At 49.4% G+C, this 11,717-nt stretch overlaps 4 protein-coding genes across 4 annotated transcripts; 2 read left to right on the top strand and 2 right to left on the bottom strand.

Annotated features, from left to right (window-relative positions):
• The first annotated feature begins 421 nt into the window (after nucleotides 1–421).
• PV10_01166 (uncharacterized protein) lies at nucleotides 422–3,192 on the top strand. The gene is made up of 2 exons (XM_016365336.1): nucleotides 422–656; nucleotides 714–3,192. Exons 1-2 carry the CDS (start codon nucleotides 500–502, stop codon nucleotides 2,978–2,980), a joined length of 2,424 nt encoding a protein of 807 aa, XP_016228985.1. The 5' UTR covers nucleotides 422–499; the 3' UTR covers nucleotides 2,981–3,192.
• A 1,471-nt stretch (nucleotides 3,193–4,663) lies between these two features.
• PV10_01167 (uncharacterized protein) lies at nucleotides 4,664–7,815 on the top strand. Its single transcript, XM_016365337.1, has 8 exons — nucleotides 4,664–5,016; nucleotides 5,072–5,154; nucleotides 5,301–5,420; nucleotides 5,491–5,709; nucleotides 5,763–6,030; nucleotides 6,081–6,545; nucleotides 6,604–7,144; nucleotides 7,204–7,815. The coding sequence occupies exons 1-8, from the start codon at nucleotides 4,882–4,884 to the stop codon at nucleotides 7,422–7,424; spliced, it is 2,052 nt and encodes a 683-aa protein (XP_016228986.1). The 5' UTR covers nucleotides 4,664–4,881; the 3' UTR covers nucleotides 7,425–7,815.
• A 62-nt stretch (nucleotides 7,816–7,877) lies between these two features.
• Nucleotides 7,878–9,533, bottom strand: PV10_01168 (uncharacterized protein; the record flags this gene model as incomplete). Its single annotated transcript, XM_016365338.1, has 1 exon — nucleotides 7,878–9,533. One exon carries the CDS (start codon nucleotides 9,531–9,533, stop codon nucleotides 7,884–7,886), a length of 1,650 nt encoding a protein of 549 aa, XP_016228987.1. The 3' UTR covers nucleotides 7,878–7,883.
• Nucleotides 9,534–10,194: 661 nt separating this feature from the next.
• Nucleotides 10,195–11,605, bottom strand: PV10_01169 (uncharacterized protein). Its single transcript, XM_016365339.1, has 3 exons — nucleotides 11,119–11,605; nucleotides 10,973–11,057; nucleotides 10,195–10,919 (listed from the first exon to the last, which is right to left on the bottom strand). The coding sequence occupies exons 1-3, from the start codon at nucleotides 11,369–11,371 to the stop codon at nucleotides 10,658–10,660; spliced, it is 600 nt and encodes a 199-aa protein (XP_016228988.1). The 5' UTR covers nucleotides 11,372–11,605; the 3' UTR covers nucleotides 10,195–10,657.
• Nucleotides 11,606–11,717: the final 112 nt, after the last annotated feature.

An 11,717-nucleotide genomic window follows, 5' to 3' on the forward strand; every position in this document is an offset into this window, starting at 1 on the left:
TCGTTCTTCAGTCCCATGACGGGCTCGCTTTTGAGAACCAGGATCCAAACGCAGATCTTACCGGTTTCTCGAATGGCCTGTACTCCCCTGGCGTCCTGCTCTCTACTTCTGGTGCCAAAATCGGCTCCAACGACATCATCGACCAACGTTCTCGAAGCGGGACGACAGAGAATGAGCACAGGGGATGCCGAGCCATTCAGCATAAGCCTCTGAATACTATCATCAATACTTCCAACAGAATTCGCCGACCTCAATCAAGAGCAGGTCCAGAATTCGCGAGAACATATCTCCAGCATCCCAAATATATAGAATACCGATCTCGACCTCGGCAGGAGATTGGTAAGGATGGGAAACCAATCTGGCCTGATCATATTGAGGCGGCATTTCAGAATGGTAAGGCTTCCTGCGTCGAGTTCCAGGCAGCTGGTCGATCGACTTTACGTATGCAACACTTCCATACTGACACCCTTCGGATATAGCCCTCGTGCACATCGCTCCAATGGGTAAAAAGAAGTGCTCACAACACGGTCGGCTTTTTGGCCGTAATATGCTTATTGCAGAATGGATCTATCGTGAAACTGGAGAGCAAAGAACAAGGAAACAAGTTTCAAGTCACGCTCAAGTGCTGAACAAATTTCTTCAAGGCACCCCTGAATGTAAGCTTTCTATGTCCCATTGTGGATGCGGCTCGTTCTAATCCATCCATGATATAGGGGACCGTGTCTCGAGGTTCGATGAACATGAGCCGACGACGAAAGAGGGACACAAGTTCCATCACAATTCCATTGAACATATGGTCAACGAACAGCAACGCCAAAGCAACGACGCCTTGAAGAGGAGTGAATCTCTTGAGAGTGACCTAAACTGGGAATTCGATACGCATGCTCAACCCTCAGATCATTACATCCTGCACAGCCTTAGCTTCTATATGAGGGTGAGTCTTGCTCAGGATTGGGACAATGCACTTCACAACTACACAAGATTGCAATGTCAAAGTCAGGCATCATTGCCAATTCCGCTTGAGGATGTTCCAAACTGGCGATTCGATTTCCCTAGACTACGACACATGATTGATGAATGGCCTACCGGTGGTCGTACGGATATGGTTCTTTTGAACACGACATTTCAACTCATGGATGACTTTCCTCCACGTCGCTCCAAGCTTGGTATTGATCTCGAGCTTGATTTCCGGATCCAAGACAAGGAGCCCTTCATGGGCTTTTCCATGTCCACAAACCTGACGGATTGGACATGCACAACACATCTGTATGCCGGTGGCAAGTTGATTCAAGAGCGAGCACATGAAGCTTGCCGACTTTCCGAAGACGGCAAGATCAAACCATTCTTCCTTTCCAAATGGTGGGCATCACAATTCACGTCGCTCACAGAAGCCAGGAAGCGTGCCATGGAATCCAAGGATCCAAATGCCATCAGCATGAACAATGTACAAGTCCAAAACTTCTTCCACAAGCTCTCCATCATGCAAGAGATCTGGGCTGTGGAACCATCACCTTCAGGTGGGAAGCCGAGCAAAGTGCGGGTGCTAATATTGTTGTGGAAATTCGCCCTAACACCCGATGGGTTTGTCGGCACTACAACATGGCAAAACCTCATACCGCCACCGGAAAGGTTCGCAACAAACAGTCCTTTCCCAACAGATCCGGGCATGGAGCTGCCTACACTAGCCCTGGACACAATGATGGATGATTCTCCCAGTCAGGGTTTCTTTGACAGAAACAATCAATTCCTAGGGCAGCCAAGCCTGTCATACGATTTGTGCCCAGGAGGGGATGAGGGAGATAGTCTGATGTCATATAAGCCGGAAGAGCTGGGCACTTATAGTCAGCTCAACCACGAGTCTAGTCATCTCATCTCAAACAATGTGGACTCTCTTGGGCAGACCGATGGCACCAATGCTGAGCTTAATTCAATGGTTACAAACGACAACACCAACAACCAGGCTCCAAATATTGAAATACTGCATGCCCAACGAGAGCAGCAACAGGGGCAGCATCAGGGATCAGCATCATACCAGGAATTTGAGCCGACGGATCACAACAAGCGACTGACGTCTCATGGTGAATATCCCTTGGCGAGATTCGATGTCAAATGCCACCAAGCGCTCCAAGAGCAGCTTGGAACAAACGATGAGAGGAAACGAAGGTCAGGTCAACCGACACTATTAGGCGAACAGCACACTCTCTCCAACGAGGGTAGGCGGTCTCCTTTTGTCAAAATGGAAACTGTGGCGGAAAATTCCATGTCGACCCAGGACTGGACCGGCATTGACAGCCGAGACGAGGTTCTCCGATCAGCCCTGCTCGCAGCCAGTGCAATAGAGGATCGCAGGATGTCGTTACAAGCCGAATCGTCAGGAGCTCCGCAGACACCGTTTCACGACCAGAATCGATATGACCAAATGCAGAATATGCCGCGTTGGACGTCACCGCTGGCAGTGAGGCCGAGTCTTGTCTCCCACCACAGTTTTCCCGGTGTCATGATGCCTGAGCATAGCCATGACAGCCACCGAACCTTTCCACTACTGACAGAGAGCCTTAGTACTACTGAAGCAGTTACAGTCGGGCAGCCAGAAATGACATCTTTGATGCCCACCAATGCCATCGAGGTTCCACATCATGCTAATGGTCAAGGCCGATTTTCGAGAGCAAAGAGCGAGCCTGAACCCGAGTTACTCCTCGATTTTGAGATGGTAAATTCACAACAGGATGCTTACACCGAAACGATGATCGACACAAATGCCATGACCAGTCGGTTGGAGGCACCCGTCCAGCATGACTGGGTCAACATCAACGATGACCAGTTCCACATTTCCTCAGGAGGATCTGCGGACAGTCAGAACTCACAACTTTTCTCGCAGAATAGTGGTGAAATGATCTTTTCTCAGTCCCAGGGGCTGGGAGACAAGATCGACTTGGAGGACAGTTTTGCACAGGTGCAGGTGGAAGATGGATCGGTATAGACCATGGATTGTATTAGGCGTCTGGCTGTGTAGACATTACCTAGTAAGTTTGGCTTCAAGATAGGTTTGTCGGAGTTGGAGTCGGGGATAGTGGTGAATAGTGTCAAGGTATCTTACGGTGTTTGATCAGTAACCATCCCTAGCTGTCAGGATCGTATTGCATTCCATTCTTATGGACTACTCTAGTATCATAGCGAGTTCCTTAATGCGAGCTACATGGGAAAGCCTCTTATTCAAATTGCGAGGCTAGATCAGTCTAATCTCTCCGACATTCTGTGCTCACCTATGAAGGATGGAACCCCCTTGTCGTGAGAATGTATCGACGTGGTAGTGATCTCGGGAGATTCTGAGGGAAAAAAGTTTTCATGGTGAGGAAATGAGCTTGACTAGATGTTCGATCTTCAGATCCCTACTTGTCTGGCATCGTTCTAGGCTATAGACAATGACCCTCTCGTGGTGATCAGACAGCCAAATCTCCGGATTCGAATCCAAATCCCAGTACCTGAAAGTGAGGTTACGTTCGGATGCGTTAAGCGGACAATGTGGTTTCGCGTGACATGGAGGGAGAAGAAAAAAGAAGTTCTCAACATTAACATACTAGGTATTAAAGACATCCCACACGGGATGACATGCTGCTCAGACTAAACGTGTTGGACTTGAAGTGAAGTGCATCAATCGCGTAGCCAATCGCATGGCATTGATACGACCCCATAAGCTCTCCAGATAATACCTAGGTCTGTCGAAAGATGCGCTGCATGTTAGCGCACGCAGAAGTACGCATGTCTATGCAAGCAATGCGTCAGAAATGTAGTTGCTGACCAGGTGGTGGAAGGAAAATGGGATGGATGGGCAAGTTGAGAGATGTCCAGACAGGACTACCATGCCCACCAACAAGCATCGATGACCCACATCTCTTCACTGATTTGATAGATCCATGAGAGCGAGAGCGAGAGCGAGGCGAGAGTGTACGTACTCCGTAGACATCATCCTACAGCGATCAGAGTCTGTTCAAGGATCGTGCCAAGCGGAGACGGCGACTCTCAGCCTGAAGAAGCTAATGGCAAGCCTCGGACTTGTGAGCTTGTGTTGAGTTTCGTTGCTTTTATGCAACCAAATTCAAACACTGATAAGACGGCGGACGTGAGTGCTTGTGAAACTCTACCTGCAGTTTCCAGTACGAGATGGTCAAAGGCTTTCGGGCAGGCCCGATAAGGATGCATCGACAGGTCATGTTGCCATTGGTATGAAGCATGACTAATGCTACAGTTGTATCTTAGGTATCTATACCCGTCATTGCCGTCCTGACCAACCACCAAGCTTAATGCTTAATACACCCAAGTTGTTAGCGTTCATTGTCCAACCGCGGCAATATTGGTGAATTGGGGCTTCGAACTCATAACCTAGGAGTACTCGTATGCACTACTAGGCTAGAACATGCCTCAGAAGCTCCAGTGGCTTTCTTGGGGCGTGTTGCTTATCTTTGGATCGACAGACCCCGGTCTATTTGCATCGCCAGTCCCTGCATCTGGCTTTGGATTCAGAAGCCTTCATTGGCGGACTGGTGCATCGTCCAGAACGCATCACATGCACGCGAAACTCCGTATGCTGCTTGCATCTTCACATCGAAGATCTCCTCATGCGTGTCGCAAAAGGCAGTGTGGGAAAGTCTGTCTTTCTCCGGTTGTGCTATCTTCCAGCCCCAGGTATTCTCTCCACGTTACTCAAATCATGTGCTCTTTGGTTTTGAATTCGGCGATGGGAGGGCCATGGTCGATCCTCCAACACTCACCGACAGATATATTTCTGACCTGGTCCCTCCACTCAGCACAGGGCCTGTCGAGCATCCCTCAACCTCTAATCCTCTTGTGTGAGAAGCCAATATTTGAAAAAGCAACTACAATATGGCCAACACAGCGGGGGCGGCATATGTGCCGCTCTCTCAAGGATTTGGCTATGGCATCATTCTAGGTTTGGGCTTTGCCTTCGCCCTGGGGATGATATTCACCACATGGGCGTTGAAACGCTATCACGGCGAAGTCAGTCAACCTCTCTACTTTGGTCCATTGTGCTGTCAACTCATTTATTCCTTAGGTTCAAACTTCAGAAGCATTCTCAACGGCTGGCAGAACAGTCAAATCTGGTTTGGTTGCAGCAGCAGTTGTTTCATCCTGGACGTAAGTTGTCTTCGACCTCTTCGGCGGAATAAACACCTCCGTACCTGTTCTCTACACTGGGCTGCCATGGCCTTCACTTATAAATTGTCGTTTAACGTTGGGGATCCGTAACGTGAAAGTGGATGCTGACTTCATGATACAACTAGCTGGGCAGCCACTCTCCTTCAATCCTCTGGCGTTGCCTACTCATACGGTGTGAGTGGGCCGTTCTGGTATGCCTCTGGTGCCACGGTTCAGATCCTGCTATTCGCGACGCTGGCTATTGAGTGAGTACATACCCAACGCGCCCACATTCTTTACAGCGTCTCTATGCTAAGAATTGTTCGTCTGCGATAGACTGAAGCGCAAAGCACCCAACGCTCATACTTTCCTCGAAGTCATTAAAGCAAGATATGGAGTTGTCTCGCATATCGTGTTCCTTGTTTTTGGCCTCATGACCAATATTCTGGTCACAGCTATGCTTCTGACCGGTGGAAGTGCTGTCGCTAGTTCCCTTTGCGGCGTTCCCACCGCAGCAGCTTGCTTCTTGCTCCCTGTGGGCGTGGTGCTCTATACGTGAGGCACTCTGTATCCTCCTAAGCAATACTTGCTGATATACCTTTCCCTAGCATGTTCGGCGGGATCAAAGCCACATTCCTCACCGATTATGTTCATACGGTTATTATCCTCACCATTATATTCATATTCGCGTTCAGTGCATACGCAACTAGCGATGTTGCCGGATCTCCCGGGAAAATCTGGGAATTGCTGGTTGAAGCCGCGGCGAGACACCCAGTTCACGGGAATGCTGAGGGCAGTTATCTCACGATGCAGAGCAGAGAAGGAGCTATATTCTTTGTTATCAACATTGTTGGAAATTTCGGCACTGTCTTCTTGGTGAGTGGTTTACTAACTGGAATGTTGCCGGTGTCTAACATAAGTCCAAGGACAATGGATATTACAATAAGGCTATCGCTGCCTCTCCAGTTGATGCACTGCCTGGCTATGTCTTAGGAGGCCTGTCTTGGTTTGCTATCCCATGGCTTTGCGCTACCACTATGGGACTTGCAGCGCTTGCATTAGAAAGCAATCCTGTTTTTCCGACATATCCCGACCGCATCCCTCATGCTGATGTCTCTGCCGGTTTGGTCCTGCCGTATGCTGCAGTGGCTTTGCTTGGGAAAGGTGGAGCGGCAGCCACATTGCTCCTGATTTTCATGGCTGTTACCTCTGCGTCTTCAGCAGAACTGATTGCCGTGTCCTCAATCTGGACCTACGACATCTACCAGACCTACATCAACCCCAAGGCTTCTGGAAAGTTCCTGATTCGAATGTCACATGTCTCTTGTGTGGTATATGCTATTATTCTGGCGTCTTTTTCAACCGGGCTATTCTATGCTGGTGTAGGAATGGTAAGACATCATTTGGCGACTGTAATCACTCTTAACTCTGTTAATGCTTTGTACCTAGGGCTACCTTTATCTCCTTATGGGCTGCATCATCTCCAGCGCCGTCCTGCCAGCGACTCTTTCGTTGATGTGGAAGGACCAGAACTGGCAAGCCGCAGCCGGTGCTCCTATACTGGGTTTCATCTGTGCCATTACTGCGTGGCTTGTGACGGCCAAGAAGGAATGTGGTGTTCTCAACGTCGACTGCACGGGATCCAACAATCCGATGCTCGCTGGCAACGTCACTGCATTGCTCAGCCCTCTGATCTTCATCCCTGTCCTCACCTTTGCCTTTGGTAAGCAAAACTACGACTGGGAATCCATGAAACAGATTCGCAAGGTCGACGACTCAGAAATTCTGCGACGAGCCAGTGTCGACGCTGAGATGGCTCGCACCGTCATCATGCAGTCGGCTGAGCAGGAGGCAGCGGAGCAAACCAAACTCCACAAGTCTGCCATCATTGCACGAAGCTTGACTGGCATCATGACACTGGCTCTCCTGGTGCTTTGGCCCATGCCTATGTATGGGACTGGGTACATATTCAGCAAGAAGTTCTTCACAGGTAAGTCCATGATCATGAATTTTTATGTTGTTGAATTGTCGTGGCTGAACTGTGTCTAGGGTGGGTCGTCGTCGGTATTCTATGGCTATTTTTCAGTTCCTTCTGTGTGGGCATCTTCCCGCTGTGGCAAGGAAGAAAGACTATGGTTCACACGGTCAAGTCGATGGTGCTGGACGTCACTGGTAAAAGGAAGCCTGCTATGCTTGGTGACGTTGTCCAAGTTGAGGACGACAGTGGCCAGCAGACCCCAGACGAGAAAATCGCCATCAAGACTTCCTGAGACTGTGCTGGGTTTTGAGGGTCTAGGTGGATCATCTGGTTCCAAAGGCCTTTTTACTCATGGACACCGGGATGACGAAGTGTATGACATGTCTTGTCGTTGATGGAGCCTCAGATGTGTGATCGATTATATAGTTGATGGTCCTAAAGTGAGAACGTAAAGTGACTTCACTGGCCTAAGAAGGTGTTGGTTGATGTGGCAATGGTCTCGGAGGTTCCATACACGGTCATCGAAGACAATGACATTGATCTATCAAGCGTGCTCGACCTGACTACATCAAACTGCAGCCATCCAAACAAAGGTACACTTGACCTTGTTAGCATTATCAGGGGTTTGCTATGGTGCACAGGATATACTTCGTCAGTGGCCTGATCCTTAAATTGAAACTGCCTATTTTAATTGATTTGGTTCGTAAATCCTTGCCAGAACACTGTACAACTTGTTTCTCAAAACCTTTATTTACAATTTCGCAGGCAAAGACCCGTCCGAACTGGTAGATCCATTGACAGCCTTCCACACATGGAGTGCTTCTTCCCATCTCTCGTCCTCCCACATATCCAATCCACCACTAGAATTCAGACGTTTGACATATTTGGGACCCTTCTTCTCCCATTGGACATCCTTGCCAGCGACAAAATCCGCGAAAAGTCGATGGAACGGACCGACGATCTTCTTTTCTGAATCGGACAAGCCTTCATTCCAGCCATTTCCCCACCACCAAATCGCGCTATCGGTGTCATGGGTAACCTTCCACTCGCGAGGCCACAAAGCGTCGACGCATTCTGCCCGCCACTCGATGCGGTAACGGAGGACGTCCCTTCCGAACTCGAGGCCTGCGTTCGCAAGATTGTTGTGAAAGCCCCGTTCCAGACAGTGTACCTGCAGATCTGCATAAATGCGACCGAAAAGATCACACCAGTCTGTGCAATGTTGGGGAAGTTGCTTATTCTTTGTATATAAATCAAGCACATTGTTTACAACCCTTTCAGGATAGTCTGCGCACAATCGTGCATGAACGGCTTGGAACGAATTGGCCGGTGTGCGCCAGTCTTGATAGAGATAGTGCTCGTCGGCACATTCGCCATTGAGGAGTTTGACGCCTCTCGCTTTCATGCGCCGGCCGTACTCTCCAGAATTGATTGATTTGATGAGTGATTTTGAGATGAACGAACCATCAGAGTATCCTCGAAATTCTGAGTACCTCATGGTGTTTTGAACCTTGATAATGTCGGCGACAGGTGCGGCTCGAAGCGCGGCCAACTTTTCGGAAGGTGAGAGCTTGGGAGAAATGTGCAGAGTAGAGAGTAGTTCGTCGAAACTCTTTTGGTGTTCGTCCAGGAGTTTTGGCTGCGGGCCAGTGCCGTTGGACCACATTATTGCGCGTTTGATGATGGATTGAGAGGCTGGAAGGAAGAGGTCATGAGACAACTGTTGAAATGTGGAATGTGAACCGGCAGAATAGCCTCCCACGGTGATGTTTTTTGGATCTCCTCCAAAAGACGCAATATGCCTCGAAGTCCACTCAAGGGCAGCTCTCTGGTCCCAAAATCCTGCATTGCCTGTCGCTTCACCGGCATTTCGGGCTTCTTCATCCAATTCATGGCTCGCAAGAAATCCAAGAGCGTTGACACGATAGGCTGGCATCACAACAATGGCTTGGAAGGATGTTTCCTCGAACATCTTGGCAATGACATCGATGGGTTTATCGGCGGAACCAAATTGCAGGAAACCTCCATGAATATAGAAAAAGACAGGCCATCCAGCTGCGGGCTTCTTTCCGGACGGGACCCAAATGTTGGTCTTGAGGCAGTCTTCACTCCAGGTATTGGGATCAACCTCCCAACGCCATGTTGGCTGTGGGCATATTGGGCCAGCTGCAGTGTACTGACCCGGGTTTGACTTGGTACCGTAATTGAAGGTTGACGGCAGAGGGCGAGTTTTGCGGAAACGAAGAGGACCTACAGGCGCCTGAGCAAATGGAATGCCGCCATAGTACTGGCCGAGATCCTTTTGTGATTGGGGAGATGTTAATTGCAAACCCTGGATCCAACCCAGTGAGCCGAGGTCAATTGGGGCGGGTTTTGAGGCCGCCGTATATCTCGAAGCCATGTCGCTGCCTCAAAGCGTTTTATGGAAGGTGTTCTTTGGTTCCAACGAAGCGGTCAATACAGGACAGACGACGGATTGCGATGGACACTCCGAGGAGTCGAGATGGACAACGACTGAAGAGGAATATGGAATAAGTAAAGAAGGCTTTGGCAATTAAGGCCACAAAGCAACGGAAGTCGGCAAGCACGCAGACTGTGAGATCGTTTGAGTGAAACTGATTGGCGAGCTCGGCAAGATCTTGTCTATCTTGCGGAGAAGATACTCGTACAGAATGAACTACGTATCTCATGCTTTGTGGTTTGGAAATGGGAGAGTCGGCATTCGGTAATAAAACAAGCCCCGCAAGCTTGGGTTCCCCTCCGGTGGAAAAGGTTCCGCGAATTGCAAGAATATGTGCCCAGAAAGCATCAATCATGAAGCGATAAGATGGTCTGAGGTGGGGAAGAGTCTGTGATTGTCTCTCTGCCCGCAGCATAAATCTGGCTTCCTTCCTTTTCTGGTATGCATATGCCTATATAGGGCATGGCCAATTCTATGAGTTGACAGAAGGAAGGAGCGACTGCCACGACGCCAAGAAATGTCAAAGCACGTGATTATATCAAGCAGTTTCTCAGGAGAAAATTCATACGTCGAACCAAAGTGAAGTTATGCGCAAAAGAGTCTTCGATCTGGGAGAACAATGTGAGTCGCTGAGTAGCAGCACCAGTTGACTGTCCCTGAATGGCATACAGCGCAGTATTGGAGGTCAGAGCAAGGGCGAATCATCGATCGCGGTCTCTCAACCTGGTCCAATCTCAGGATAGATGTAACTCAATCATCAAACCCATGCCTTGTGCGGGATAAGAGAGAGAAAGAGAGAGGGAGAGAGCGCGACAACTGATGAGAGCAACTAAGTAGTGGTTGATACCCTGATTGACTCTCAGAGAATCAATGTGGGTTTGGCCGTACAATGCAGGATTGGACAGACGTCGGTGCTGTCCAGATTCCTTGGTAACTGGTTGTTAATCTGAGGGTTATGTATTGATCGTCCTGATCGAGGGGTCAACTCCTAAGATTACAAGATCCATTTATCCTCTACAAGCAAAAGTAGGTTTCCCAGTCTTCCACCCGCTGATAACTTTTTCTTAATGCTCGTGAGCTGGTTCGCCGTGATATCCTACCACCTTGAAGCGTCCAATCATCTCGCCAACGGTGAAAAAGCCGAGGATCTCAGCGGCGACGAGTCCAACGGTGGCTACTTGTCGGCCACTGGCATTTCGGACGGTGCTCAGAGCTTGCTGTGGGTTGACGGAGTTGGTCAGAGAACTGGTGGCGGAGGAGATGGATCGAGGGTTTCGGACGATGTTGGTCAGAGGTTGAAAGTATGATTGAAATTGAGCCAGCGAGCTGCAAGAGTTGGTTAATAATGTATGGATTGAAAGGCGCGAGAAAACCCTTACGGAGGTGCCCATTGTTGACCCCGAGCGACCATCTTGGACAGCTCCAAAGCGACGCGAGAGTAGTAGACGGTGGGTGGTATTAATGCTGGCGCAGAATTGTTAGCAGGTGTGACAGCGACGCGATGAACAGTGTGTTTTTATCGTACATTCAACAAAGGCAATGAATCTGCCCGTCCTTCCCCCAACTTTTCCCAATGCTGAACCAGCTTTTGAAATGGCAGAGCCTGCGGAGCTTGTGACACGGCTCAGACCCTCTGTAGCCTTGGAGATTGCCTTCTGGCCAGATTCCTGAGCCTTGCCAGCTGCTTCTGAGGCAGTCGAAGCTTGTCTGAAGGCATTTCGGCGAACGACAAGATTGGATTGACGAAGTAGGATGCGGGTAGCTCGAGTAGAAGACATGGCTGCGCAGGATGCCAGACAGGGCGTGGTGGATGATAGAGGGGGAAACCGGTGCCCAAGAATAAAAAGACCGCGGGTTGGAGCTCGCAGTGATGTTTTCTTGGTGGTGTGGTGTTGTGTGAAGAAAAGACAACTCGATCACGGCTCGTGAGACTGCACTGGACTGGACGCAAAGCTTTGGCTGATTTCGAAATCTCGGAATATTTTGGGAAGAGTCCGCCCAGCCATACAAGCTTCTGATTGGTCAAAGGTTCACGCTGGTTCCTGGCGCTGCCGCAACGATAAATATCTACGGAGTATCTTGATAATATCAAACCTCTGATAAACACACTTTAGTCTTGCAGTG

This window comes from Exophiala mesophila (genome assembly GCF_000836275.1).
Source record: "Exophiala mesophila strain CBS 40295 unplaced genomic scaffold supercont1.1, whole genome shotgun sequence".
Taxonomy (NCBI): domain Eukaryota; kingdom Fungi; phylum Ascomycota; class Eurotiomycetes; order Chaetothyriales; family Herpotrichiellaceae; genus Exophiala; species Exophiala mesophila.